The sequence below is a fragment of the Sturnus vulgaris genome, chromosome 21, assembly GCF_052056855.1.
Source record: "Sturnus vulgaris isolate bStuVul1 chromosome 21, bStuVul1.hap1, whole genome shotgun sequence".
NCBI lineage: Eukaryota > Metazoa > Chordata > Aves > Passeriformes > Sturnidae > Sturnus > Sturnus vulgaris.
In genome coordinates, this window is record NC_142263.1 from 1,462,452 (window position 1) to 1,490,190 (window position 27,739).

General features: G+C 47.8%; 1 protein-coding gene across 5 annotated transcripts in view; it reads left to right on the plus strand.

Moving 5' to 3' along the window:
• Window positions 1-27,739, plus strand: part of ACACA (acetyl-CoA carboxylase alpha) — a 103,921-nt gene extending 76,182 nt beyond the window's left edge. For all 5 annotated transcript variants that reach the window (XM_014881125.2, XM_088176845.1, XM_088176844.1 and 2 more), the window contains 11 exons: window positions 4,059-4,202; window positions 4,303-4,423; window positions 6,036-6,132; window positions 7,567-7,663; window positions 8,304-8,439; window positions 13,228-13,405; window positions 14,110-14,222; window positions 20,822-20,976; window positions 21,976-22,146; window positions 24,965-25,101; window positions 25,269-27,739. In XM_014881125.2, coding sequence (XP_014736611.2) covers window positions 4,059-4,202; window positions 4,303-4,423; window positions 6,036-6,132; window positions 7,567-7,663; window positions 8,304-8,439; window positions 13,228-13,405; window positions 14,110-14,222; window positions 20,822-20,976; window positions 21,976-22,146; window positions 24,965-25,101; window positions 25,269-25,395 — 1,476 coding nt within the window. In that variant the 3' untranslated portion in view covers window positions 25,396-27,739. The remainder of the gene's footprint in view (window positions 1-4,058; window positions 4,203-4,302; window positions 4,424-6,035; window positions 6,133-7,566; window positions 7,664-8,303; window positions 8,440-13,227; window positions 13,406-14,109; window positions 14,223-20,821; window positions 20,977-21,975; window positions 22,147-24,964; window positions 25,102-25,268) is intronic.

A 27,739-nucleotide genomic window follows, 5' to 3' on the forward strand; every position in this document is an offset into this window, starting at 1 on the left:
TATGGGGTTCATATCTAGATGAGGGAACCCCTGGCTGAGACAGGTGGGATTTATGGCTGTTGGCACCATGTAGAATAGGGGCTGTAATTTTAGTTTGCAAAGTGTATTGAGTCCTTTTGATTTAGCACTGACTGAGGGAGTGACCTTGAGCAAAACACACGCAGGGAGAGGAGAGAGGGGCACCAGGGTTTTGACAAGACATTTTTCATTTGGAAATGCCACTTCACTGAAAGTGGAGCTCTTCAGGAAAAAGTATCAGTTTGGATGAGCTTCTCCTCTGGAATTTTTTGGGTCGAATGAAAAGTTGTTGGGTTTTTATTTCCCAGCTGACTTTTCTTTCCAAATTAATTTCTTTTTTTTTTTTAATATGCACAACAAATATTTTAGAGGTCATTTGAAGCCTGCCTGATCTCAAGTTTGTAGTTCAGCTCTCAGGATTGCAAAACTTCATTTTTCTGCTGCAAGCCAGAAATTTTCCAAAATCCTCCTCAATAACCGCAAGGTGGAAAAACCTTTTTTTTTTTTTCTTTTTTCTTTTTTCCCCACAACCAAAAAAGCGTGATTCTGCAACCAGAGAGGCTCTGCTGTGTGTGTGCCCTGCTCTCTGTATCCCTGAGGAGTGCTGGCACCTCCAGGCAGGAGCTGCACTTCCCTGTGCCCTGGCTGCACCTTGCCCTGCTCCCTGGAGGTGAAGTGCAATTCCATTTTTTATTTTATTTTTTTTTTATTTTTTGCCCCTTTCCCCCGCTCTGATCTCACCAAATGAAAGCAGGGAAAGGCTCCAGCAGCAGCAGGAACCTGCCTGTGGATTTGCAGTCAGGAGCCATCCCCAATAACCATCAGGCTGTCAGCTCCCCACCTCCCCCCAGCTCCCACCTCCCCCATCACTCACCAAAGGGAAAAAAGAGCTGGAGCTGCAGCTTGAAATATATCATGCAATAGTGTATCATGAATTTCTTGTGAATCACATTGGAGAAGCAGGTTTATTTATTTCCGAGACTCTAAATCAATACAAAGTAGGTCTCTTAGTTCTGAAGCTGGGATGGAGTGGGAAAAAATGAGCCCATTGTACTCTTAAAACTTTGGGGAAAGGAGATGACAGCTATATAATTCCATTTACCAGGCACTAGGGGCTTTAATGTGAAGGTGACAGGGAGCTCTTTGTGCATTTAGAGCACCATATCTTCTAAATAAAAGATCTGTAGACTTGATAGTGGAGTATAGCTCTGCCTTTAATAATCTCCAAGCATTAGACTGAGCCAATCTGTTCCCAAGTCAGAAGGGTCCCCCACCGAAGGCTCGTAAATTAGAAGTGCAGGAACTGCCCGGATTCAGGGATTAGGGATGCAGGGAGGGCAGAGAGGAGCAGCCTGTGCTCCCCTGGCCAGGCACAGGGGCTGGGCTCCCTTCCCTCTTGCTGCTTTTCCCCCCTTTCCACATGATCCATGTGGGGGAAGAGCTGGAAATGAGCACTGAGCTCTGCCAAGGCTTGACTGCACATAATAGCAGTCAGGTTTGAAGTTCCTGCATTGTGTTCCTGCATTTTTTTATTTTTTTTTTTTCTGATGAGACATTCATTCCCATCATTTCTGCCTGTTTATGAAAAATAGGCTATTTATAGGACGTGCATATGCCTCTTCTGCTTCGTGTTTCTGGCAGACAATATAAATTGTGGGATGGGAATTGCAATTATTGAAATTATTTGGATAAAAATCTGGCACTTCTATTTGATATAAACACATGATATGCTAGGAATAATAACAGCACTTATGTTACATAATGATTCCCATTCAAGCCCTCCAAGCTGTCACGTTTTCAGATCTTTCATCCTGGGTGAAACAGATGAGCCCATCCCAGCCCAGCTTTGCAGGGGAAAGTCCCAACTCTCCAGCAGCTCAGGTTCTGAGAGGAGAAAGCAGCTGCTCAGCATGGCTTGGAGTGCTGGCAAATTATTGATGTGCACATGATGAACCTGCTGAGGACCTTCCTTTAGAGGCTGTTAGAATGCTGGCTCTGCTCGTGATTGCCAAAAGATCCTCTGCAATAACAAGAAATGTGGATTCCTAGTGGGGATTTTGAGGATCAGATGAACTCGGTGCTGGCAGCAGTGCCCGAGTACTTTGGAATGTTTTGGGAAGATTCTCCAAGGTAACAAACGGCAGGGCAGGAGGAAATGGCCTCAAGCTCTGCCCGGGGAGGCTCAGGATGGACAGGAGGAAGAATTCCTTCATGGAAAGAGTTTAAGGTCCCTTCCCACCCAGACCATTCTAGGATCCTCCTGAGCCCCCTGGGTGCCCTGTGCCAGGCTGGGGATGGAGCAGCTCGGGTTCAGAGCTCACCTGCACAGGTGCTCACCTGGGCACCTCCAGCTCCTCCAAATCCCACATCAGAGTCTCCTCAGAGCAGCTTTTCCTGCAGCTGGGCACCCTCTGCCCCAGGCTCTGCTGGAAGGGCTGCAGCACTCAGAGAGGGAGCTGAGTGTTTATCTGGATCTCCAAAAAGGGATTTAAGGGTGAGAGCAGTGCTATTTTAGGCTGTTTCATTGCCTGTCAGCAGTGCTAAACCTGAGCTGTCTGCAGTGTCTCCAGATAAGCAGGAGCAGGGGCCCATTTTGCATCTACATGAGTTTGCATTACTTCAGAGAGGGGGACTTTAAATCCTCTTTATTTTTATTTTCCTCTCTGGGAAGCGTTTAGCTAGGCTTGTGCCTGGCATCTGGAGGCATTTCTTATCCTTGAACCTCAATCTGTGCTGCTGTCTTCTCTACCGTGGCTTTGCTTGGCACTGATGTTGTTAGAGGAGGAGGAGGAGGAGGAGGAGGAGGAGGAGGAGGAGGAGGAAGGTGTTTGAGCTCAGAAGGGAGACCCAGGAACATCCCCGTGCTAAAACACAAACTGAATTCTCTATTTGGGGGTTGATTTTTGTCACGTCCATGCCTTGATTTCTTCTGCACATAAACCTTGACTGGCATCTGGCAGCTCCTCAGTCCCCAGAACGAGCTGTGCTGGGTGTCTGGGGGAGGCCAGGCTGTTGCTGTGCATTTCAGGGTTTTTTTTTTTTTGTTTTTGTTTTTTTTTTTTTTAAGATCCAAATGAAGCAGGTGTGTAATGTCCTCTGTCTGTTAGAAAGACTCAACCCATAAAAATAACAAACGGCGTGTATTTGCAGGAATGTCAAAGTTATGAGTTTATTTTGTAATGATGTGCTCCTGCCTTCATGAGGTAAACTGGCCGTGGCAGAGGTGTTATTAGTAATATGGAGTCAGTGGAGCAGAAAGGCAAGTGACCGAGAGATCAGTGTATCAGTCAGGGAGAGGGCAAATGGGAAGAGACAGCAGGAGAATGAGAAAAGAGCTGCTCTGCCCAGGCTCAGATTAGAGATGGAGCTGTGCAAGAGAATGAGGAGCCCCAGCCTCTCAAAGGAGCTGCTGGGCCTTTGTCTGGTTTGTTGTTTTGGTTTTTTTTTTATTTTTTTTTCCTCCCAGTACTACATTTAAATATTTCCACCCTGCAGATTTCTTGGAGCAGTTTGGGATTAGTGATCTGAGCTGGGCTCGGCACTCAGGAGTTTTGGTGACACTGCTGCTTGGGGGAGGCAAGTGGGAAAACGGCCTCAGGTTCCCCACTGGTGTCATTGCCCTTGGGGATTGTAGAATCCAGAATGGTTTGGGCTGGGAGGAACCTCAAAGATCCATTTCCACCCCCCTGCCATGGGCAGGGACATCTCCCACTGTCCCAGGCTGCTCCAAGCCCTGTCCAGCCTGGCCTTGGACACTTCCAGGGGCACCCACAGCTTCTCTGGGCACCCTGTGCCCTGCCAGGGAACAATTCCTGCCCAATATCCCACCCATCCCTGCCCTCTGTTCACTAGGGATCACTTTTCAGCAGCTCCTGCCTGCACACAGGGCTTGGGGGGCTGTGTTGTGACAGGTTTGCTCCATCCTTTTCATTTCCAAGTGACCCTGAGGTGCAGCAGGGGTGGGTGTGTGTGCACCTGCTCAGCCAGCACCTCCTGGTCACATCCCAGCACTGATGGCTTTCCCATTTTCCTTTCCCCAGGTGCTTGGAAGGGAAGTTTACACCTCCAACAACCAGCTGGGAGGGATCCAGATCATGCACAACAACGGGGTGACACATGACACTGTCTGTGATGACTTTGAAGGAGTTTACACCATCCTGCAGTGGCTTTCCTACATGCCAAAGGTAATTCCTGGCCCTGCAGAGCTGCCACTGTTTGCTTTGTTTGCAGGGCTTTGGGAAAGGGGGCTCTCACTTCCTTCAATATTTTCCTTTTTTCCCTCAGACTATCCACAGCCCTGTGCCCATCCTGAAGGCCAAGGATCCCATAGACAGAACCATTGAGTTTGTTCCCACCAAGACCCCCTACGACCCTCGCTGGATGCTGGCTGGACGCCCCAACCCAAGTATGGCCAGGACATGCAGCAACTCATCTTGTTTTCAAAGCTTTTTGCCAGATGCCTGCAACCCAAATAGAGTTGAGATGCTGTAAAATAATTAGTCTTAAGCAATATGGATAGAATATATATATATTTACATATAATAATATCTGTCTGTAATATTAGTTATGAGCAATATCTAAAAGTAGCTTGTAAATGGTGAGTGCTCATGGGCACCATATTTTTATAGATGATATATTTACTTAGAATAGTTACTTTTATGGAATTTTTTTTATGATTTAGGAGAATGTCCATCCACAGAAAGTCTCTAGTTAAAGGAATCACAAAATTCCTGCAGATCTTGGGCAGTTGTTGTGTTGGCACCACTGGGGTTGTGCAGCCTTGTGTAGGTCCAAGCTGCAAACTGGGTGCCCATTCCTCCTGCTGTTATTAATGAGTTTGGGGGGCTAAAATGAGATTTGTGATAAACTAAGTTTTCTAGTTTTGGATAATATTTTTTCATCATCTCTCAAGCAATTCATCCAGCTGTCTGGGCGCCGCAATCGCCGGCTTCCAAATCGAGTGACTTCAGATTTTAATTTAGTGCAAGCGTTAAGGAAAGCAGATGATTCCCTGTGATAAGTTAAAGCAGATATCTCCTAGGTGAAAAGTTAAAGCCATTTATTAGAGGAGATATTGCTGTGATATTCTTCAAACTGACGCCCGACACGAGGCCAGAATCTAAACGATCGGCTTTGGGCTCGCGATAAAGAGATAATTTTGAAATGGATGGTCACATTTTACAGTGGGGCCACAGAGGCAAGGAATGTAGAACACAGTAATTACAAGTTTGGGCTTGATAAAACACTCTCCATCCTGTTGAAGTCAGCAGAGGTTAGCGTGCTCGGATCTCCACTTTTTAATTGGTTTTGGACTTGGCTTTGCAGAGGTGCTTGTTGAGAGGAGAGAGTTCCTCGGGAGCTCTGTGCCAAGGGGTGAAGCTGGGAGGGATTTGGGGATTTTTTTTTTTTGTGGGTTATTTTTCTGCAGAGCTTCCCAAAAGCCCAGTGCAAAGCAGGTGTCTCCCCAGTGAGTTGTGGTTTCTGTGACTGACTCTAAAAAAAAATACCATTGAAATTTTCCTATTTATTTCCTGCGTTTCTTCAGCATTCCTTCCTTTCAAGGAAAGATTAGGCAGGATCAAGAGAAGAATATGAGATAAGTTTTAAAATAGAAATAGATGTGTGGAAAACCATCTTTAATGACTTTACTGCCTTTTGACAAATGTTTGTCGTCCTGAAAAAAGCAGAGTTATTTATTTAAAAGCACGGGAAGTCCCTCTGCTCTCCGAACCCCATCGTTTAACAATAAATGATGCTTTTGCTGATAAATTGCTGTCTTTATGCAGACTAGGAAATGAAATAAGACATGATGGCTGAAGGCAGACAAATGCTCAGCTGTCTAATGCTCCCTTGTATTGTCATCTATTTAAAATTAAATAAATAAAAAGACAGTGCCACGTTCTCCAGTTGGCATTTTTTAAGCAAGTTGGAGTTGCTGCTTTGATATTCTGTTTTCTTTCTTCCCTCTCTCCTTCCTCCTTTGAATATTTCCTTTTTTTTTTTTTCTTTCCCTTCAGATCAGAAGGGGCAGTGGCTGAGTGGGTTCTTTGACCATGGCTCGTTCATGGAGATCATGCAGCCCTGGGCACAGACAGTGGTGGTGGGGAGAGCAAGGTAAGTTCTGACAATTGTGGAAATCAAGTTTGAGTTCTGCTTTGCCTTTCTTTAGAACACAACATCCCTGTGATTATTTCTTTCTCTCTCTATGTGTATATATATCTATTTCATAGAAAGAATTGGCAAGAAAGGGATGAGATGACCTTTCAGGTCCCTTCCAACCCATTCCATGGCTCTATAATTCTATAATTTAAAGGCTTCCAGGCTAAGCAATGTGCCAGGGGTGGAAATCAATGATTTGGCAAAACCAGAAGCTCTCTGTCCATGCTCAGCTTCACTTGCAGTTCCTTTCTTCTGACAAATTCCAAGTGGCTTTGGACTCTCACACAGCAGGGATATATAACACAAATGAAACAGACTCCTTTCAAAAGCAGTGGCACTTTGAAAAAAAAACCAAATATGAATGTATTCTTCTGGGATTGTTACTGTAAGTGCTGCCAAAACTCATCTCTCGTATGTATGTTTGGAATATGTGTGCTGTTGGCTGTAAATTGTCTTTTATTATTCTATGGCAACTTGTCCAGGGACACACTATAAAACAAGATGTAGCATCTTCATGTGCTAGCCTGATAAAATTTATATGAAGTATTATGGAAAACAGAAGTTGTTTTGAGCTGTTTTCAAGTTCAATAAATAACTGTAATACTTGGATAAAGATGTTCTTTATTAGGTCACATGGGCCCTAACACAGAAGTTATAAGTTACCGATTTAGGACGGCTTCTGCAATTATGGGGTTCCAGCAGACCCTTCATCATAGGGAATGGGAATATTTCCATCCCCTCAGTGCACAGGGGCCCTGTCTCTTCCCTGCCTGCTCCTGTGTCATCAGCTTGGGGTGGCTGGGAGGGGAGAGGGGGCTCAGCTGGGACCGTCCTGGCATCCATGGCTTTTGTGTGCAGGAGGGCCTGGATCCCTTGGGAGGCAGAGCTGGGCATCCCCCCTGTCCCTGCACCCTGTCACCCTGTCCCTGCACCCCCTGTGTGTCCCTGCACCCTGTCCCTGCACCCTGCCCATCCCTGTCCCTGCACCCTGTCACCCTGTCCCTGCACCCTGCCCATCCCTGTCCCTGCACCCTGCTCACCTGCAGCAGCAAAACACAGCAAGTGGTTAAAATCTCTCCCACCCCAATCTGTGATTCTGGTTTTTCATTGTCAAGACCATCAGTACCAAAATCTGGCTGATAATGTCTGATGGGTGGTGGGTACATGGATTTACTGGTCAAAATCGAGCTTTGGTTTATTCTGTTTAATTTTTAGAGAGGAATTTGCTCATTTTTGGAATAGGTTTTGCTTTGAGAGCTGTGACCTCTCTGGAACTCTCCAGCATTGTGCTTCAACTCTGCAAAATGCCACAGGGCTGTTCTTTGTCTCTCCTGGCTGCTTGGATGTGCAGCAGCAGGAGTGGGAATGTTGTGTCTCACCTGTTTGCAGGCTGGGAGGAATACCTGTAGGAGTGGTTGCTGTGGAAACAAGGACAGTGGAGCTCAGCATTCCTGCTGATCCTGCAAACCTGGACTCAGAGGCCAAGGTGGGTGAGCTGTGTGCTCCTGTCCCTGCTTGTCCCCTGCCCGTGTCCCTGGGCAAGGAGCCCTTGTCCAGTGGGAATTCCTTCCTTTCCCCAGAGTGCAGCCATTCCTGGGGGGCCTGGGCTGCTGGGGGACCATTCCTGGACACATCCCCAGCCCTGCTTCCCCCAGCACTCAGGGGAGGGGCAGGGACAGGGGTCCAGGAGATGTGACAAGCAGAAATCACTTCCCTGCTCCCTTGCTGTGACTGGAATGTTCCATGGCTTTCCTGCTCTGACATTGTGCCTGATTTCACAGCCCTGGCTCTGCTTCATCTCCCCATGTCCTTCCTTTCTCCTCTCCGTGTCCTTTTCTTTCTCTTCCCCTTCCCCTCCTAGCAGCATCACAGTGTCAGGCTGTCCATACCCTCTTTCCTTAGGAATAGGAATAGCTACAATATAGGAATAGGAATACTACAGAAGAATAGGAATGCTACAAAAGGATTGTCCCAATTTTCCCATGGCCAAGCAGATCCCCCACATTTCACATGCCATGCCCCTCCTTGTTTATCCCACATCACACCTCCTGATGCTTTTTCTGTGTTTTAACTCTCACGTGCTTCAAGGCCTCAAGGTGAATTTTTTTTTTTTTTTTCCCCACCAGATAATCCAGCAGGCTGGGCAGGTGTGGTTCCCTGACTCTGCCTTCAAAACAGCCGAGGCAATCAAGGACTTCAACAGGGAAGGGCTGCCCCTGATGCTCTTTGCAAACTGGAGAGGCTTCTCTGGGGGAATGAAAGGTAAGCAGCCCTTTGGAGCTGTCCTGGGAGTGGTTTTGGCTCTGCCTTGGCTGCTCAGAGTGCTCAGAGTGCTGCCTGAAATGTCCTGAAGTGCCAAGGGTGTGAGATTGATGCTGGGAAATTTGCAGTGAAAGATGAGCTGGGGGCTGTGTGAGAGGAGCCCCAGGAGCAGTGAGCTGGGGGAGCTCTCAGAGGCTCTGATCCTCCTCAGCAAAGCCTTTGAGTTTGCAGATGCAAAAGAAGGCAAAATTCTTCCCTTTGGAACACACCAGCTCCATGAGCTGCAAGTGCTCTCCCTACAGGAGCTGCTTTCCCAGCCACACAACTCACTGGGAACTTGTTGATGTATTTTTAGCTTATTTATTTAACTTATTCCATCCTTAAATATTATTTTACCTTAAAATGCCAGCTCTGGCTTTGCTGGGTTCCTCAGAAATGGAGTTTTAGCTTTGGAGTTGGGGTGTTAATATTTATTTTGCATATCCTAAGTTATTCCAGCCAGGCAGGAGCAGGAGGAGGAGGAAGGACAGAGCCATTGCAGTTTGCTCCTTGCATTTTCCAGCCTCCTGCTTGCTGCTGGTGTCTCCTGACACTCTGGGTGTCCCTTGGGGAGTTGTTTGCAGTTTTGGTTTCAGTGCTGGCTGGGGATTATGCAGGGAGGGAAAATAAACAATTATGCCACCCCTCAGTGCACACAAACACACTGCCAGGAGCCGACTGCACTGTGGGTAAAATGACTCCAAAATTGTGTGTAATGAGTAGGAAAAGATTAGAGACAGCTCTTGCTATGCTGAAAATTGACATTAGTGAAGGGGGAGGGGGGGAAAATGAAAAAAAAAAAAAAAAGAGGGAAAAAAAAATGAAACCCCCTCTTTCTTCGTCAGCCTGGGAGGTCTAATTCCTGCTGGAAAATAAATAAATAACTCCCTAAATAAAGGCAGCTCGTGGTGGTGGTTCCCCCAACGAGCCAGAAGGCTCCTGAGCATAATGCAAAATTAAATTATGAAAAACTGGCTGGAATATTGTGATGGGGGAGCCATTTGGCAGGGGTTGGTTTGGGAGAACCAGCAGTGACCCACGACGGGGAGACATCAGGCGTGAAATTCCCTGGAAATTAGCACCAGGGTCCTGGGCTCTGCAGGGAGGGTTTGATCACATGCAAATCCCCCAACATCCAACCCTGCTCCCCACGGGGGGCTCCTGGGTTACTTCTCATTCTTGCCCAGGATAGATTATAAATAACAATAAAAATAAAATAAATAATAATAATAGAGTGGAGTGAAGAGGGAGGTGCTGGGTTGGGGTGTGTGATGGATTTATGGGGTGTCCTTGGTGACTTTTTATGATGCTTCTGTTTTGTTCTGTTTGTGTTGGATCTTGAGTTCTGCAGCTTTGGTTCCAGGACTGAAGGGGGAGAGAAGAGGTGCAGAGGTTTTTTTTTTGTTGTTGTCGTTTTTGTTTGTTTGGTTTTGTTTTGGTTTTTGTTTTTGGGGTTTTTTTGCTTAGTTTGTTATCAATTTGCCCCAAACCAAGACTCTTGGTTATCTTCAGGTGCCATCTGATTTTCCAGCCAAGCTGGTGGGATCCAGAGGGGCAGGGAGGGCTCTGAATTCCTCACTCCAACCCCTGCCATGGGCAGGGACACCTCGTTAGGCTGAGGTTTAAATTAACAGAGGGATTTTGGCTTTGGAGAGCCTTTGGTGGTGGCAGTCAGGGAGGAGGATGCTCCTCAGCAAAGTTCCCAGCCAGACCTGGGAGCACCAAGGGAGTCCCCAGCAGCTCCACTGGCCTTGGAGAAATGCTGAGTGTGCAAAGGAAGCCAGCACTTGGTTTTATTTAATACCAAATATTAGGATTTCATCAGTTATTTCATCAGTTATTTCATCAGTTATTTCATCAAGATCCCAAAGCTGCCCTGCAGAACCATGCAGGGATGAGATTCCCCCTTCTTGATCCCCCAAAAAATCCACAGGCACAGAAATGCTTCCCTGAGCACCTGGGAAATAAATAAAAGAAATAAAATCCTGTCCTGATGACACCTGGGAAACGTGAGGGAGGTTTGGAGAAAGCACCAAGATCCCCCAATTTCTGTGCTCCTGTTCAAACAATTAGTGCTGCTCTTCTCTGCACTTCACCTGAGTAAAATATATACCCATGGCAGGAGTGAAAAATGTATTGCTAATTACACAATTATTTTATTATGTAGCACTAGTAAAAAATGTCTAGTAAAGAATTAATTCAGTTAAAATAATTTGAATCAAGCAATTATTTTCTTAACACTAGAATTAGCTGAAAGTACTTCAAGTGGTTTATTACTAGCACTACATAATAAAATAATTGTATAATTAGTAATAAATTTGTCACCCCTTTTGAGTCTTTTTCTTTGCTCAGGACAAAGGGAAGGGTTGGAGTTTTGTTTGGTTCTCAGTCCTCACTGTCTCTTCTGGGATTTATGTTTATTCCAAATTCGAGGGAATAAATTGTTCTTCCTTTTTGTCAGCATTTGATACCTCTTAAATAACATAAAATTCTTTTTCTTGGCTGTTTGGGCAATGACCTTGGAAATGAAATGGAGAGATCCTATCAGTGCCTGTGCTACTAATATATATTTATCTATATTTGTGTGTAGATATGTATTTAAAATAGAAAAGAGTGAGTGTTTCCTAAAGAGTTAATTGCTTAATTATGTTAATGCTTACCACTAAAATGAGGGTTAAATGACAAAGGGACCTTGGCTGGAGTCTCTTTCTTCTCCAGAAATGAGGCTTTTCTCCAGGGATAGAAGGATTTTAGATGAATAAAAGTGTCTCCGTGTTTTCAGTTCCTGTACAAAAATGCAGCTCCTTACTTTTCTCTGCACTGGTGTTTGAATGGCCAGGAAAAAAAAAAAAAAAAAATGAGGCAAACTGGGAGGGTCCAAACAAAAAAACCCAAATGATGGAGGGGGTTGGAAGAGAGATGAGGGATGGATTCCTGCAGTGTGTGAGGATAAACCCCACTGAAAATCCTGAAATGCTGCTGTTTGTGAGCCTGAAGGAGTGCAGGTGTTCTGTGGGGAGGTACAAGGGGTAGTGACATGAAATTAATGGGGAGGGAGGGGAAGTTTGGCTGAGTTCTGAGGGAAATCTCATCTGCTTGGCTGTGGAAATGGCCCTGAAGAAGCAGTGGATTTATTGTTTGGGGGTTTCTAAATGGGAGCTTTCAAAAGCACTGTGGAAGAAATGGTCCTGTGTGAACAGAGGTGGGCTAGATGAGCCTAATAACTATTCCTCATTTCTTGTATTTTGATTTAATACTTCTAGATATAATTATATGTAACAAAATATATATATTCAAGAGTGCCCGTTTCCATTACAAACTGTATCCATTAGAAACTATATCATCTCATAGAAATTCTTCTGCCTTCCCTTTTTCTCTTTTATTTAAATCACCTTTGGGGCTGATATTTTCAATGTACTGTCTTTACACAGTGGAGTTGGTCTTATTAATTTTGAGCAAAATGCCTTAAACAAATTTTAATGGAGGAAGAGCTGAGTGCTGGTCCCCCATCCCTCCCCACACACATTTTTATGAAGATCTGGAAAAGCTCTGCTGCCCTTAGGTGCATTTTATTCACATTACATGAGTTGTGGGAGAGGTCTGGGGTAGTAAGTCTGAAATGGGGCAGTCCAGACGTACCCAACCTGATTTCCCAAACTCTGGGAATGCTTCTGGGCTGGGAAATCCGGGCTGGATCACCCCCAGGGCAGCTGGTGTGAACTGAGGAGCTGCAGCCCTGGCGTGGGTGAGGTTTCATGCAAAGTTTCCAGGCTGGATTTCCAGGGAGGAGGTTCCATGTGGGACAAGGGAATGGCCTTAGCCTGGAGGAGAGTGGATTTAAATGGGATGGCAGGAAAAAATTCCTCCCCACGGGGGTGCTGAGGTCCTGGCACAGGATCCACCCCTGGAAATGTCCAAGGTCGGGGCACTGATGAGCTGTGACTGCAGGCTGTGTGTCCTTGTCCCAGCCGTGTCTGCCCGTGTCTCTGTCCTTCCCCAAACATGTGTGACCATGTCCCCAGCCATGTGTGACCTCTCTGTCCCTCCCCATCCACGTGTGACATTTTTCTGTCCTTCCCCATCCATATCTTATATTTTTCTGTCCCACACAGCCATGTCTGACTATTTTTCTGTCCTTCCCCACCCATGTCTGACTATTTTTCTGTCCCTCCCCATCCATGTTTGACATTTTTCTGTCCCTCCCCATCCATGTGTGACATGTTTCTGTCCCACACAGCCATGTCTGACCATGTCCCCACCGATGTCTGACATTTTTCTATCCCTCCCCATCCACGTCTGACTATTTTTCTGTCCCACACAGCCATGTCTGACCATGTCCCCATCCATGTCTGACATTTTTTTATCCCTCCCCATCCATGTCTGACATTTTTCTGTCCCTCCCCACCCATGTCTGACCATGTCCCCATTCATGTCTGACTATTTTTCTGTCCCTCCCCATCCATGTCTGACATTTTTCTGTCCCTCCCCATCCATGTCTGACATTTTTCTGTCTCTCCCCATCCACGTCTGACCTGTATCTGTCCCTCCCCATCCACGTCTGACCTGTATCTGTCCCTCCCCACCCGTCTGACCATGTCCCCATCCATGTCTGACATTTTTTTATCCCTCCCCATCCATATCTGATATTTTTCTGTCCCTCCCCACCCATGTCTGCCCACGTCCCCCACCCACCTGTGCCATTTTTCTGTCCCTCCCCGCCCACGTGTGACATTTTCCTGTCTCACACAGACATGTACGACCAGGTGCTGAAGTTCGGCGCCTACATCGTGGACGGGCTGCGGGAGTACCGGCAGCCCGTGCTCATTTACATCCCGCCCCAGGGCGAGCTGCGAGGCGGCTCCTGGGTGGTGATCGACCCCACCATCAACCCGAGGCACATGGAGATGTACGCCGACCGGGAGAGCAGGTACGGCACGGGAATGGGGCCGGGAGGGGCTGGGATAAGAGGAAAACAGACCTAAGGGGGATAAATGGATAGTTATCATATGGGATGGGTATTTAGGATATTGGTATAGGATGGATGGAGATGTACCTGGGTCGGGACAGCGGGAATGGGGCCGGGAGGGGCTGGAACAGAGGTTACACAGAGTTTAGGGGGATAAATTGATAGTTATCATATGGGATGGGCATTTAGGATATTGGTATAGGATGGATGGAGATGTACCTGGATCAGGAGAGCAGGGATGGGCCGGGAGGGGCTGGAACAGAGGTTACACAGAGTTTAGGGGGATAAATTGATAGTTATCATATGGGATGGGTATTTAGGATATTGGTATAGGATGGATGGAGATCTACATGGACCAGAACAGCAGGTACAGGACGGGAATGGGGCTGGGAACAGCTGGAACAGAGGTTACACAGAGTTTAGGGGGATAAATTGATAGTTATCATATAGGATGGGTATTTAGGATATTGGTATAGGATAGATAATAATGGATATTTATCTTTATAGGTTTTAAACCATTTGCATACAGAACTGCCCAACTAATAGTCACAAATCATGAATTTTCATCCTCTTCCCTTCTCTCCTCCCCTCCCTCCTCTTTTCACGTTGTTTTTTGTGTTTTTGAGGGGATGATGGAGCTCCTTTATTTGTGTTTTGCCTTGCAGGGGAGGGATTCTGGAGCCCGAGGGGACGGTGGAGATCCGGTTCCGAAGGAAGGACCTGGTGAAGACCATGCGCAGGGTGGACCCCGTGTACATCAGCCTGGCCGAGCGCCTGGGTAGGTGGGACCCTCCCAGGGCACGGGGACACCCCTCAGGCGTTTGATTGTGGCTGTAGGAAGGGATATTAACCCTTTAGGCGCGGCAGAAATAAGACACGCAGCTACCTGATCTTCTTTCATGGTAGGAAAGTGAGAGAAGTTTAATTCTAAACCACTTCTTTAAGCCCAGTCTGCCGAAACTCAGAAGACAGGATAGAGCTGATTGGTGTAGAGAGAGTGACACCTCTTTGCCAGGCCTGCTCACACACCAGGACAGGTGTTAATCAATGTTGGTAATTCCATTCTGTTTTGATCAGATTATTAGAAATTCTCCCTAACTGAAACTGAGCCGGCTTATCAGGCTGAGAATGAAGCTGAGAGAACAGGAGAAACTCCAGCCTGAGAAAATTCTCCAGGCTGTAATTTTTTGTGTGTGTCCACATTTTGATCAGAGTAATTTTCATTTTTATTTACTGCTCTGTGGCTTGGGAAGGAGAGCAGGTGAGAGCACTGCAGGTGTTGGGATGATGCTCGTGCACACCCAGCGTGCCCTGGGTGTGTGACACAGTGGGTTTTTTGAGCTGATTTCTCTTTTTTGTTATCTTTTATTGGCTGGATCTCACAACAGACCCTCACTGCACATGCCTGGGTTTAATTTCCAGCTCAGCAATTGCTCAGCTCACTGAGGGTTTGTGGGCCAAACGTTTCAGGTAACAAAGGCTTTGATCAGAGACATTTTGGGCTGCTGGACTGTCACTGAGTGGCCGGGGTAGTTTGCAGTGATGATATCCCTGAGCTCTTCAGTTTCAAGGGAATAAGGAATGTTGTCCATGCCTCTGCAGGCAGGGGGGCTGTGCAGAGCTGGCAATGCCAGGGTTGTGTTATTGCCACTCTGATCCCAGTGCCTGCTGTACACTCACCATCCCAAAATACAGAGTGTTCAGCAAAATGCTCTTAATATCAGATATGTTCTCTCTCAGGGGAATAGACTCTTTAAATAGTTCTTTACTGGCTCTTACTATAAGAGTATAATCTTACAGAGCCTCCTTTTACCTCCAAAATTGACTACATTTCAGTGGAGGGAGAAGTGTGCCATGTGGGTATGGCTTGAATTTATAAAGCCTTTTGGGATCCTTCAGGAGGAAAAGTGTTCTGCAAATGACTGATAAATCCTGGCTATTGCTGCAGTTACATTTTATTATTTGGCTTTTTTAAAAATTTATGGCAGGGCAACAATTTATATACAAAACAACCCTCCTGATATGCCTTGGGAAGAGAATTACAACGGGTGAAGGGTGAGGGGGTGCCCTGGGACAGTGGAAGGTGTCTCTGCCCATGGCAGAAATGATCTCTAAAGTCCTTTTCAACTCAAACCACTCTATTATTCTGTGTCTTAAATCCCAGTTTTAAAGTTTGGCCTCTGTCAGACTTGACAGTGTCTCTTTAGGAGCAAAGGGACAGTGACTACCCCAAATGATGGGAACCCAGCTCAGAATCCTAAAAAAAAAACAAACCTGTCTGGAGTGTTCAGGCAGGCAGGACCCCCAGCTCCCCCTGCCATGGGAGAGCAGGAATCTCCAGGGAAGCAGAGATCAGGTGTGAGCTCAGGGAAGGGAATGTGCTGAGCACTCAGCTGGGCCCTGCAGGTGCATGGGCAGCACTGCAGCTCCTGTGCAGGGTTTGCCTTCACCTCCCCACGCTGCCCTGGCTGAGCCTGGGGGCGGATCCAGCAGTGGAGCCGTGGGAATGATGCTGTGCACAAAGTGTGGAAATCCTGGAGGGAGGGGGAGCAGAGCAGCACCTGCACTCACCTCTGTAGGTGCAGGACACCTGCAGGCCACCCTTGAATCCTTGAAAAAAAAACCACAAGGGGCAAAGATGGGACAGAGTTTTGTGCCAACAGCCTCAAAAACCCAGAGGCATGAGAGGAGGCAGGAGCCTGCTCGGGCTTTTCCCCCCCTTCCTCTTCCTCTACAGGGTAATTACTCCCAGCAAACTCCATACACTTTAATTAAAATGACTGCAACACAAGAGCAAGTCACTTACAACTGTACATAGGGAGAGCTCTAAAAGCTTCAGTCACTGATAAGCATCTCCCTGAGATGGATCGTAATTGCTGCCAGCATCGGGTGATCATTGCTGTTGTTTTGCCACTAATTCCACACCAGAGCAGGAAAGCCAAGATTGCAGGACACACTGAATTGCATAATTTTTCCCCCCCTCGCCTTTTTTTTTTTTTTCTTTTTTTTCCTTTTTTTTTTTTTTTTTTTTTTTGCTGGTTTTCTTTCTGGCCAATTTAAAATTTGTCAAAGTCGGTCTTCTTCTGGATCACTGCCCTTTGATATTTCGCGCACTCCATTTGCCACAAACAAGCCGCAGGGCCGCGGTTCATGCTGACTCCAGCAGAAGCACAGAAAGCTCCATTTATCTTACACTGCCTGCTGAATTCTTACTCATTAGCTGGGGGTTCACTGCCTCTCTTTAACCCCTGAGTGGCTGTCATCCCTCCCTGCAGCAGCACCGGGGTGATGCTGTCCCCCGAGCCCACGCCGGGCTGGGATGTGGGGGAGCAGGGGAGGGCTGGCAGATATTGGATCATTTGACATAAATCTGTTCATTATCAATTCTCCAGCACGATGGCTGCAATGTTGATTAGCCCCGTGGTTTATTAAAGTGTCACTCAGAGGACTTGGGCTGTTCCAAGCAAAGGGTGGCACTGCTCCTGGCCCAGAGCACATTCCCACGTGGGGTTGGTGTGCCAGGGATCACCCACAAATGTGGGAACGGTGCAGCCTGCAAGCCTCGGGCCAGAGTTTAAAATCCAGAGACTCGGTTGTATTTATCTATTACAATTAGATTAAAACGTGTAGGAGTGGGAGTGAAAATAAACCTCAGCCTGTGTGCCTCGTGTCACAGGGGTGGAATGTGAGTGAAGGGAATGGCAGAATGGCTCCAGTGACAGCAAGACTGGCTGCTGCCATTCCACGTTTCTTGTAGGAAAAAGGCAGAATCCAGCCATCCCTTGATGTGTTGTGATGGTGGGAATGTCCTCCTTGCTGATCCTGTGTGCTGGAATGCACCTCTGATTTTATTTATTTCATTTATTTCATTGCCTAGGGCAGCCAGTCTGTGCTGCTGGGGCTTGGTTCACACCTTACATCCAAAATTGTCTTTAAATTTCCAAATTCCCAGTGAACACTCAAGTATTCATCACTCAGCTCCAGTTCAGCACAGCAGCTCCTCTCTGAAAATAAACATTTTGGGGTGCAGGACCAGAACTGACCCTCACTGCCAATTTTTCAGGAAAACCTGGGAGAAGCACAGCACCTTTAATTCCATCTCTCGTGGGGTGTTGGATAAACACAGGCTGTAACTTTGTTTTGGGGGTGCTGCTGCATTTAAATTGGTGTTCATTCACCACCACAAGGCTCCAAGAGCAGGTCCTGCTTTCCCTCAGCTCCTCTGTGCATTTCCACCTGGGATATCCTCCCAGGAGGGCTGGGGGTAGGAATTTTTTGGAATTATGTCCCTGCCACGCTTGACCTGCTCAGAAATGAGAGCTCAGGAGCAAAGAGTGGGAAGGGCCAGGGTGGGAATCTCAGGGATTCTGTACAAGGATATTTGCAGCCTGTGCCATGAGCATGTGTGACCTTCACTGGCTGTTCATGCTGCACCTTTCTGACATAAATCCTGCTGAATATTTAGTGAAGCAATTACAGCCTGTCTCATTTAAAGAAACAAGAGACAATCCAAAAATGCCTGTGTCTCCAGGGACGTGAGTGGCTCCCTGTGACCTTCCCTCTCCCCTCTGGAGCTGCTCCCTCCAGCTGGGCTTGGGAATTGCCAGGGCAGCCTGGACACCTTTGGCATTTTTGCTGCTTTTGCTGAATTTCATGGAGTCCCAGGATGGTTGGAATTAGGAGGAACCCTAAAGCTCATCAGGGACACTTTCCTTTATCCCAGGGTGCCCAAACCTTGGCCTTGGGCACTGCCAGGGATCCAGGGGCAGCCACAGCTGCTCTGGGCACCCTGTGCCAGCCCTGCCCACCCTGCCAGGAGAGAAAAAATTGATATCTGGCAACTTTTACTCAAGAAAGAACTAGAGAAAGTGAGATTCAGGGCTGGTGTTGCAGGAGTGGGAATGAGGTGGGACCCCAAAGCTGCTTCTTTCCCAGGGCATCTTTCTTTTCCACTTGGTTAAGGCAGTTTGGCTACTGATTAAAAAAGAAAAAAGAGCCAAGAGGTGTTGGGGTGTTCCCTGCAGGTGTTGGGAACAGAATTAAGATGTTTTCCAGCCCTTTCCCATCCTGGCACTCTCTGGAGCCACAGTGACCTGGAGTCTGCAGAGGAGGCTGAAAAAGTGACATTTATGGCACTTCAGGAGCGTGTCCTGTGCTCCCTGCCAGCTCAGGAAGGTCACACACGTTCCTGGTGTTCCCCACCTGCGTGCCAGGCTCTCTCCTCATGGAATGGGGCTGTCTCAGAGCACTGCTCCTTTTGTTTCCCTATTGATTAGCAGCCAATCCATACCTGGAGGTCTATAACGTTCCTATGATTTAAACTTTAACAGTTTCATTAACTGTCAAGTACCTCTAGAGCAAAGGAATCCCATATTTTAACTCCCCTCTCCTTGCCAGGATAAGATTTGTGGAAGGAGACTTATTTTTTTTTTTTTTTCTTATTTTTTTTTCCCCCCCACCTTGAAAAAGAAATAAATAAAGCCCAGGCTTTCTGAAAAACCCCGAGGCCTCAAGATCTGCCTAGGAAAGAAAGAAAACCATTCCAAGATATTTAATTGTACAGGGGGCTTACAGGATTGATCGAGAGCTTAGCTTTTTACAATAGTCCAGTGAATAAGAAATGCTCCTGACAAACGATCGATGATGGGATAATCACTCTTTATCCCCCCTCCTCATTGTTACCTTCTTTCTTCCAGGAGAACAGGGTTCAGAAGTCAAAAATCTTTATAGACGCTGCTTTTAAATTAAGCAGAAAATAGACATTGACATATTTGTTAATCTCACCTAAATCATTACTGGGCCTGGCTGGGTGGACTCGGTGGCCAGGGCTGGAATTCACCAGCAGGGCTGCCTTAAGTGCTTGTGTTGCCATTAAAACCAGGGAGCCTGGGAGTTCAACGTGGATAAATATAGATAATTTTTTATTCTGAAGGTTAGAAGGGGAGCTTCTCTTAATTAAAACCTTCTTACTCACATCTGAAGGGTTTGGTAACGTTTGTATTGGTAGGCACAGGAAAAAAAACCCATTCGTTCCCTGGGAAGGATCTTTGTGTGGAGGGCCTGTGCCTTGGAAAAATACAAATATATGGGGGGTGTGAGCAGGCACTGGAGTGCTCAGGCCTTGGATTTTCTGTGTGTGGGAATGAGCTGTGGAAGGAGCAGCAGAATCCTGCAGGGACACTGGGATGCTGCCCCTGGATGCTGCCTCAGCTTCCAGCTGTGCTTTAGAGGCTCCCTGAGATCAGATTCCTTCCTGATTTCCATGCTCAGGGAGCCTGTGCTGGAATTTCCTTGCGTGAATTTGTCTGATCAGCCTCTGTGAGCCCAGTGAATTCCAGCCTTGGGTGAAGCTGCTCCCTCTCAGTGGTTTAAGCTGGGTTTGTGTGCTCTGGGTTCCTGCTGGGATTGCAGAGCCCTGGAGTGGGGCTCGAGGAGAGCTGGCAGTGGTGCAGGTGCTGTGCCATGGTCTGTGATTCCTGCTAAATGTGTTGGGACATTATTCTCTTTTAGGAGTAAGTCCCGTAAATGTCATTTAATTGATGGCTTGGATCGTTGGCATTTAAATGGAACAGAGTTTCCATGGTGAAAACACCCTCAGAGCTCTTACCTGACACTCTGGCACAAACTCTGGGCTGGACCACGGAGATGTGCTGGGACTGATGGGAGATGATGCTCTGGGCTTTGTCCTTTGGCTTTCCAAGCTCTGGAACTGCAGCTCTGAGCATCCCCAGGCTCTGAGCTGTGTGTGCTTTAGGAACCCCCAAGTTCTGAGCTCTTTGTGCTTTAGGAACCCCTGAATTCCCCCAGGTTCTGAGCTGTGTGTGCTTTAGGAACCCCCAAGTTCTGAGCTGTTGGTGCTTTAGGAACCCCTGAGCATCCCCCAGGCTCTGAGCTGTTGGTGCTTTAGGAACCCCTGAATTCCCCCAGGTTCTGAGCTGTTTGTGCTTTAGGAACCCTCAGGCTCTGAGCTGTTGGTGCTTTAGGAACCCTTGAGCTGAGCCCAGTCTCTGAGCTGTTTGTGCTTTAGGAACCCCCAGGCTCTGAGCTCTTTTTGCTTTAGGAACCCCTGAGCATCCCCAGGTTCTGAGCTGTTTGTGCTTTAGGAACCCCCAAGCTCTGAGCTGTTGGTGCTTTAGGAACCCCCAAGCTCTGAGCTGTTGGTGCTTTAGGAACCCCTGAATTCCCCCAGGTTCTGAGCTGTGTGTGCTTTAGGAACCCCTGAGCATCCCCCAGGCTCTGAGCTCTTTTTGCTTTAGGAACCCCTGGGCATTCCTCAGGCTCTGAGCTGTGTGTACTTTAGGAACCCCCAGGTTCTGAGCTGTTGGTGCTTTAGGAACCCCTGAATTCCCCCAGGTTCTGAGCTGTTTGTGCTTGCAGGAACCCCTGAGCTGAGCCCGGCTGACAGGAAGGAGCTGGAGGCCAAGCTGAAGGAGAGGGAGGAGTTCCTGCTCCCCATGTACCAGCAGGTGGCCATGCAGTTCGCTGACCTGCACGACACCCCCGGCAGGATGCAGGAGAAAGGAGCCATCACCGTGAGTGTCCCGGGGGCTCTGGGCTGGGACATCCCCCGGGAATCTCCATCCTCCTCTCGTGGGGAATAGAAAAGGTGGGAAAGTCTGAGAGAGCAGATCCCAGCTTGGAGAAATGCAAGAATGCTGAAGGTGCAAGGACAGGAAACAACAGGGCTGTGAGATGTGTAGAGATAGGAAAGCAAGAGTGTAGAAAAATGTAAGTTTAATTATGAAGCTTTATCCGTTGTTTTAAGCTGTTACAAGCAAGCATTGTTCAAAGCAAAATGTACATGTAAATATTAATTGGCCTGAGCAAATGCTTGGCAGCTTTTAATATTATACTACTGGCTAGAAAGTTGGGAAAAGATTTGATAACAAAAAGAACTTTATCTGCTGTTTTAAGCAGCTGAAGCTGTTCCATCTCCTTTGCTTGGTTCTTTAAAATGAGACTGATTGTGATGGAATAAAGCTTCAAGACAGCTGCTCCAGCATTCCCATCCCGTTGTTTGTGTACCTATAAATATATATGTAAATATATAAATATATAGGTGTAAATGTATAGGTGTGAATATATAAATGGGCACATGTGAATATATAAATGGGCACATGTGAGTATATAAATATATAAATGTGAATATACAAATGGACACGTGAATATATAAATATACACATGTGAATATATGAAAGTGCACATGTGAATATATAAATATATACATGTGAATATATAAATGTGCACATGTGAGTATATAAATGTACACATGTGAGTATATAAATGTACACGTGTGAATCTATAAATATATAAATATAAAAATATATAAATATATAAATATAAAAATATAAAAATATAAAAATATATAAATATATAAATATATAAATAATATATAAATATAAGAGAAATTTAAACTATGCCAGGAAAATCAGGAGCAGGGGACAGGAGGGGCCCAGCTGGGTGTCCCTTTGGGAGGGCTGTGTCTGTTTGTCTGTCCCTCACCCCTTTCCCCTCTGCTGTGCCCTGGGCAGGATGTTCTGGACTGGAAAACCTCCAGGACATTTTTTTACTGGCGGCTGCGGCGGCTGCTGCTGGAGGAGGCCGTGAAGAGCAAAATCCACGGGGCCAACCCCGAGCTGACAGACGGGCAGATCCAGGCCATGCTGCGCCGCTGGTTCGTGGAGGCCGAGGGGACAGTGAAGGTCAGTGAGGGGCGTTGGGGCTGTGCTTGTCCCTGTCCTTGTCCCTGTTCTTGTCCCTGTCCTTGTCCCTGTTCTTGTCCCTGTCCCTGTCCCTGTTCTTGTCTCTGTCCCTGTCCTTGTCCCTGTACCTTTCCTTGTTCTTGTCCCTGTCCCTGTCCTTGTCCCTGTCCTTGTCCCTGTCCTTGTCCCTGTTCTTGTCCCTGTCCTTGTCCCTGTCCTTGTCCTTGTTCTTGTCCTTGTCCCTGTTCTTGTTCTTGTCCTTGTCCCTGTTCTTGTCCCTGTTCTTGTCCCTGTCCCTGTTCTTGTCCTTGTCCCTGTCCTTGTCCCTGTCCTTGTCCCTGTCCTTGTCCTTGTCCTTGTCCCTGTCCCTGTCCTTGTTCCTGTCCTTGTCCCTGTCCCTGTCCTTGTCCTTGTCCTTGTCCCTGTCCTTATCCTTGTCCTGCTGTCCCCCCTGTCCTGCTGTCCCCAGGGCCACCCCGGGGCTGCCATCCCTTCCAACCCCCTGGGGATGGAGCAGGACCTGGGCATTGCTTTTCCAGCTCTGCTCAACCTGCAGGCTCTGGAGCTGGTTTTAATCACAAGCCTCCAATCTCAGTATTTTGTTTTGTTTTGTTTTATTTTATTATTTTATTTTATTTTATTTTATTTTATTTTGTTCTATTTTATTTTTATTCCATTCCATTCCTTTTTATTGTAGCTAATTTTATTTATTTTATTTTATTTAACATTACGTATTTATTTATTTCATTTTTACCTTGTTACTCTGTTATTTGATTTTATTTATTTAATTAATTTCATTTTCTTTGACTTTGTTACCTTATTTTACTCTATGTTATTTTACTTTACGTTACTTCATTTTACTTTATGTAACTTTATTTTGCTTTATTTTATTACCCTTTATTTCACTTTATTTTATTTATTTCACTTATTTTTATTTCACTTTTCAATTTTATTTCACTTTTCAATTTTATTTATTTTACTTTATTTTTTTTTAAAATCTATTTCATTTCACTGTTTTATTTTTGAATCCTGGGTTGGTTTTTTTTTTTTTTTTTTTTTGGTTTTTTTTTTTTTTTCATTCCATTTTTAAAGTCCCCAACACCCAGGGGTTCCAGGGAAGGGGGGAATGTTCTCTGGAGGGCAGCAGCCTTTCCAAGGTACAGCCTGAGCTCTCCAAAAGCAGGCAGCTCGTTAGCTAATACATTACACCAATCAAGGAGAGTTATCTTAAGCCACAATTAATCTGCTCCCTGGCATATGTTGATAGGGAAGCATCATGCTGTTTCTTAATTAAAAGCAAACGGATTAAAAATGATTAATAAGAGTATTAAATATTCTCCTAAACTAAAAGCTTTGGGATTCTTGGGTAAGTGGAGCTTTGCTCAGGTCTGGGGCTGGGCTTTCCCCCCTTCCCTGGAACCTTCCTTTGTATGCAGGGAATGTTTCTGCATGGCAGGGACACAGGCAGGGAGCAAAACCCGACCAGTTCCCAACCATAATAAGGAGAAAAACAATGAAATAAGCAAAATCTTGAAGTGACATCAGCGGGCTGAGACAATCAGAGCCATGGTGTGAAAGGAAATCAAATCATCCTGGGCTTCCTGCAGGGTGGCAGGGGCTGGGATGGGCTCTGGAACCAAAATTCCTCCCTGGCAGGGCTGCCCAGAGCAGCTGGGGAATGTCCAGGGCTGGACTGGGCTTGGAGTGACCCGGGACAGGGGGAGGTGACCCCTGGGCACAAGTGCCTGGCAGGAGGGGACAGCCAGGGGCTGGGCCAGGGCAGGCTCTGGGAGGATATTGGGGAAATTCCTCCCTGAAAAATGAAATTCCTCCCTAGAAATAGAAATTCCTCCTTGGAAAGGGAAATAAATTCCCCCTTGGAAATGCTGCCCAGGGCAGTGCTGAGTCCCCATCCCTGCAGGCATCCCAAAGCTCTGTGCATGTGGCACTTGGGGACATGGTCAGTGGTGGCCTCGATGATCTCCGAGGTTTTTCCAAACCTCTGTGAGTCCCTGGTTCTGTGTCCCAAAGGTGTGGCAGGTTCTGGGGGTGCCAGGGAGGTGCCACCACGGTGTCACCACCCCCAGCTCATTGTCATTCTGCCTTTGACTTGGTTAGTGATAACAGAGAAGGATAGTGCACCTTTAAATGAGGAGCTTTGTGTTTAATTACCCAAATAAAATGACATAAATATGAATGAGTGCTAATGGCAGTACTTGCTTTTCCGGAAACCATTAACAAAACGATTCTTAAATGATTTGTAAAGAAAATGAGAGGAGAGGAGAGAAGGCTGTTAGGGGCTCACACACTCCTGAGTTATTACACAGCCAACTATCTAGCAAATATCAGGTGAAATGATCTTGGGAAAGGCAAAAAGGGGCTTGAGCCGTGCCCAAGGAGCTGCTTTGGCTCCAGGGCTGGGTCAGGGCTCCCAGGATTGCTGGGGACAGCACAGGGACAGGCTGGGGGTGATGGGGACTCAGGTCCCTGCTGATTCAGCACTGGGAGAATCCCTGGAGCAGCTGCATCTCGGGTCAGCCACATTCCAGCAGGATTTGGGCAGCTGATAACCAGGGAAACTGGGATTTACCTGGGACAGCTGCTGGGATTGATGCAGCACCGACCCAGCACCTCCTTGGTCCCCTTCCATCCCATTTATGGCAGGATGCAGAAGAAATGAAAAATCTTGGAACTTTGCTGACTGTTAGGGGAGTGTGTGGGGGGATGCCCAGCCAGATGTGTCACCCACAGCTGCCAGTGCAGGAGCTGTGGGGTACATGTGGGGCTGGGGTGCAGGCTGAGCTGTGGATTTTGGCAGGCTTACCTGTGGGACAGCAACAAGGACCTGGCGGAGTGGCTGGAGAAGCAGCTGACCGAGGAGGAGGGCGTGCGCTCCGTGGTGGAGGAGAACATCAAATACATCTCCAGGGATTATGTGCTCAAACAGATCCGGGGGTGAGTGCAGGCAGGGGACAAGGCTGGGATCAGGGGTGGCTCCAGAGCTCCTGCCCTCTCCACACACTCAGGATTCCTGTGTCCCAATGTCCACTCACAGCCCCACATTCCGGCTCCCTGGAATCAGGCTCTGGAGCTGCCTCTCTCACCTCTGTCCCCTTTTGCAGCCTGGTCGAGGCCAATCCCGAGGTTGCCATGGATTCCATCGTGCACATGACCCAGCACATCTCCCCCACCCAGCGAGCCGAGGTCGTGCGGATCCTCTCCACAATGGACTCGCCTTCTTCCACGTAAGAGCATCGATCCCACCCCGCCCCTGCCCGGCGCCGCCAGGAGGAACCCGGAGCTGGGAACTGCCCTTTGTCTGCTCGGCTGCCACGGGGAGGCTCAGGGAACGCTGCTGCAGTGACAGTTTTATTTTATCAAATCAGGCTGGCCAGAGGAAGCGTGTCCTTTGGCCAGGGACACGAGGAAAATGTATAAACACAAGCGCCTGCGGAACTGAGTCCCCTCCTGTACCTTATTTATTGACCAGAGCGGGGCTGGGTGCTCCAGTACTGAGAGGCCTTGGCTTGGCAGGGTCCTGCAGGGACATCCCTGTCCTTTAGGGACACCCCTGTCCTTGCTGGGACACCCTGCCCCTGTAGGGACATCCCTATCCTGCAGGGACACCCCTGTCCTTTAGGGACACCCCTGTTCTTTAGGGACACCCTTGTCCTTGCAGGGACACCCCTGTCCTTTTGGGACACCCCTGTTCTTTAGGGACACCCTTGTCCTTGCAGGGACACCCCTGTCCTTTTGGGACACCCCTGTTCTTTAGGGACACCCTTGTCCTTGCAGGGACACCCCTGTTCTTTAGGGACACCCCTGTCCTGCAGGGACACCCCTGTTCTTTAGGGACACCCTTGTCCTTGCAGGGACACCCCTGTCCTTGCAGGGACACCCTGCCCTCCTGTCCTGCCCCGTGCCCAGCAGCAGCAGCTCCGTGCTGACAAGTGCCAATGTCCCCTCGTCCCCTCTGCAGCCCCTGGCTCTGTCCGTGGTGATTTCTGTGTCACCCTCTGTCCGTGGTGATTTGATTTGTGTGTCCCACGTCTGTCTTGTCTCGTAGGCAGAGCAAAACCAGCCTTGAGCTGCTGTGGCTGGGGCTGTCCCCGTGTCCCCAGGAGGCTCCCAGGCTCCCCAGGGCTGTGAAGGTTTTTGGGGGGCAGGATTTTGGGGGCTGAACCCCCCCTTGCTTTGCCTTTGTGCCCAATTCCCTTAGAACAGGCTGTGAATTGTGTGAAAGGGAGGAGGTACAAGAGACCAAAGTGCAGCTGCTCAGCATTTCTGCTCTCCCTTCCCTTCCCTGATGTTTTCAGGGATAAGGGATGGGGATACACACCCACTGTGTGTCCTGGGTGTATCCTGGGTGTATCCTTGGTGTATCCTAAGTGCTCATCCCTCTCCTGTGGGCAGCAGGAGGCAGAGCCAGGCAGCTGAGGTGAGGGAGGAGAAAGGACAGAGCCAAATCCTCCAGTGGGGTTGGAGCTGCAGAAGGAAATCTCAGTGTGAGGATCTGAGGAGAGCTTTTCTGTCATCCTGCCCTGCCCCAGAGCTGCCTGTGCTTGCCTGGGGAGAGGCCACTCTTACCTGGGAACGTGACAAAAATGCTGGGTTTGGTATCTCATTCCAATGGTCAGGAATTATTGGGTGCCAGGTGAATGCAGGAAGGAGTGGCAGCTGCCCAGGTCCCCAAAGTCCTTTCTAGAGGATTTTTTAATGTAACAAAAGCTCAGAGAAGCTGGAGGGAAGCACAGCCCACCCCTGTCCCACAGCTCCTGTTACAGAGCTGGGTCTGGGCAGTCCCGGGCTCACCAATGATGGTCTTGGAAGAATTTCAGATTTTGCAGCCCCTCCTTTAGTACAGCAGGAAGGGCTGTACCTCAGAGCTATGGTACATCAGAAGGGCTGTTCTTACGAGAGAATTCATCAATGATGCTGCCAGTGCCTCTCACCTCTCCTTGTTTCCTCCTCAAGTGCAATGCAGCCCTTCTGCCTGTGGTGCCAGTGACTGGAGGTGCCAGCCCGGGGTCGCTGCTCCCCTGCCCGTGGCCAGCAGAGCTCGGCCACCTGCAGGATTTGCTTTTTCTTAATAGTTAAGAACCCTAATTTGATTTCAGAGATTTTTTTTTTTTTTTTTCCACTAGAGCCCCCTGAACAAGCCCCAAAGATGCTTTTGCTTATGCCAGGGCGGGCTGCAGCAGGACACACAGACAGAGAATGTGTCAGCCAGGCAGGACCGGGACTTGTGGGGCTCCTCTTCTGTCACCAGAGTCCCTTTTCCAGGACATCTGCAGGTGCAAGGGGATGTCCCCACTCTGCCACAGCCTCGGGCAGAGCAGCTCCCCCATTTCAGTGTTAGAGCACCGGCTCGGGCCCCACTTCATTCGGGGGTAAAGCAGCTCCCAAAAAATTCTGCTGGGTGACATCGGGGTCTGGGGGGTCTGGGCCTGCTGTGGCAGCAGCACCTGTGATGTCCCCAAGGTGTGTGGGGGGGTCACTGGGTGGGGGAACCCCCCCTGGGTACGAACGGTTCTCGCTGGTGCTGAAGTTTTTCACTTACCTCAATTTCTTTTAATAAAAAGAATGAATTACA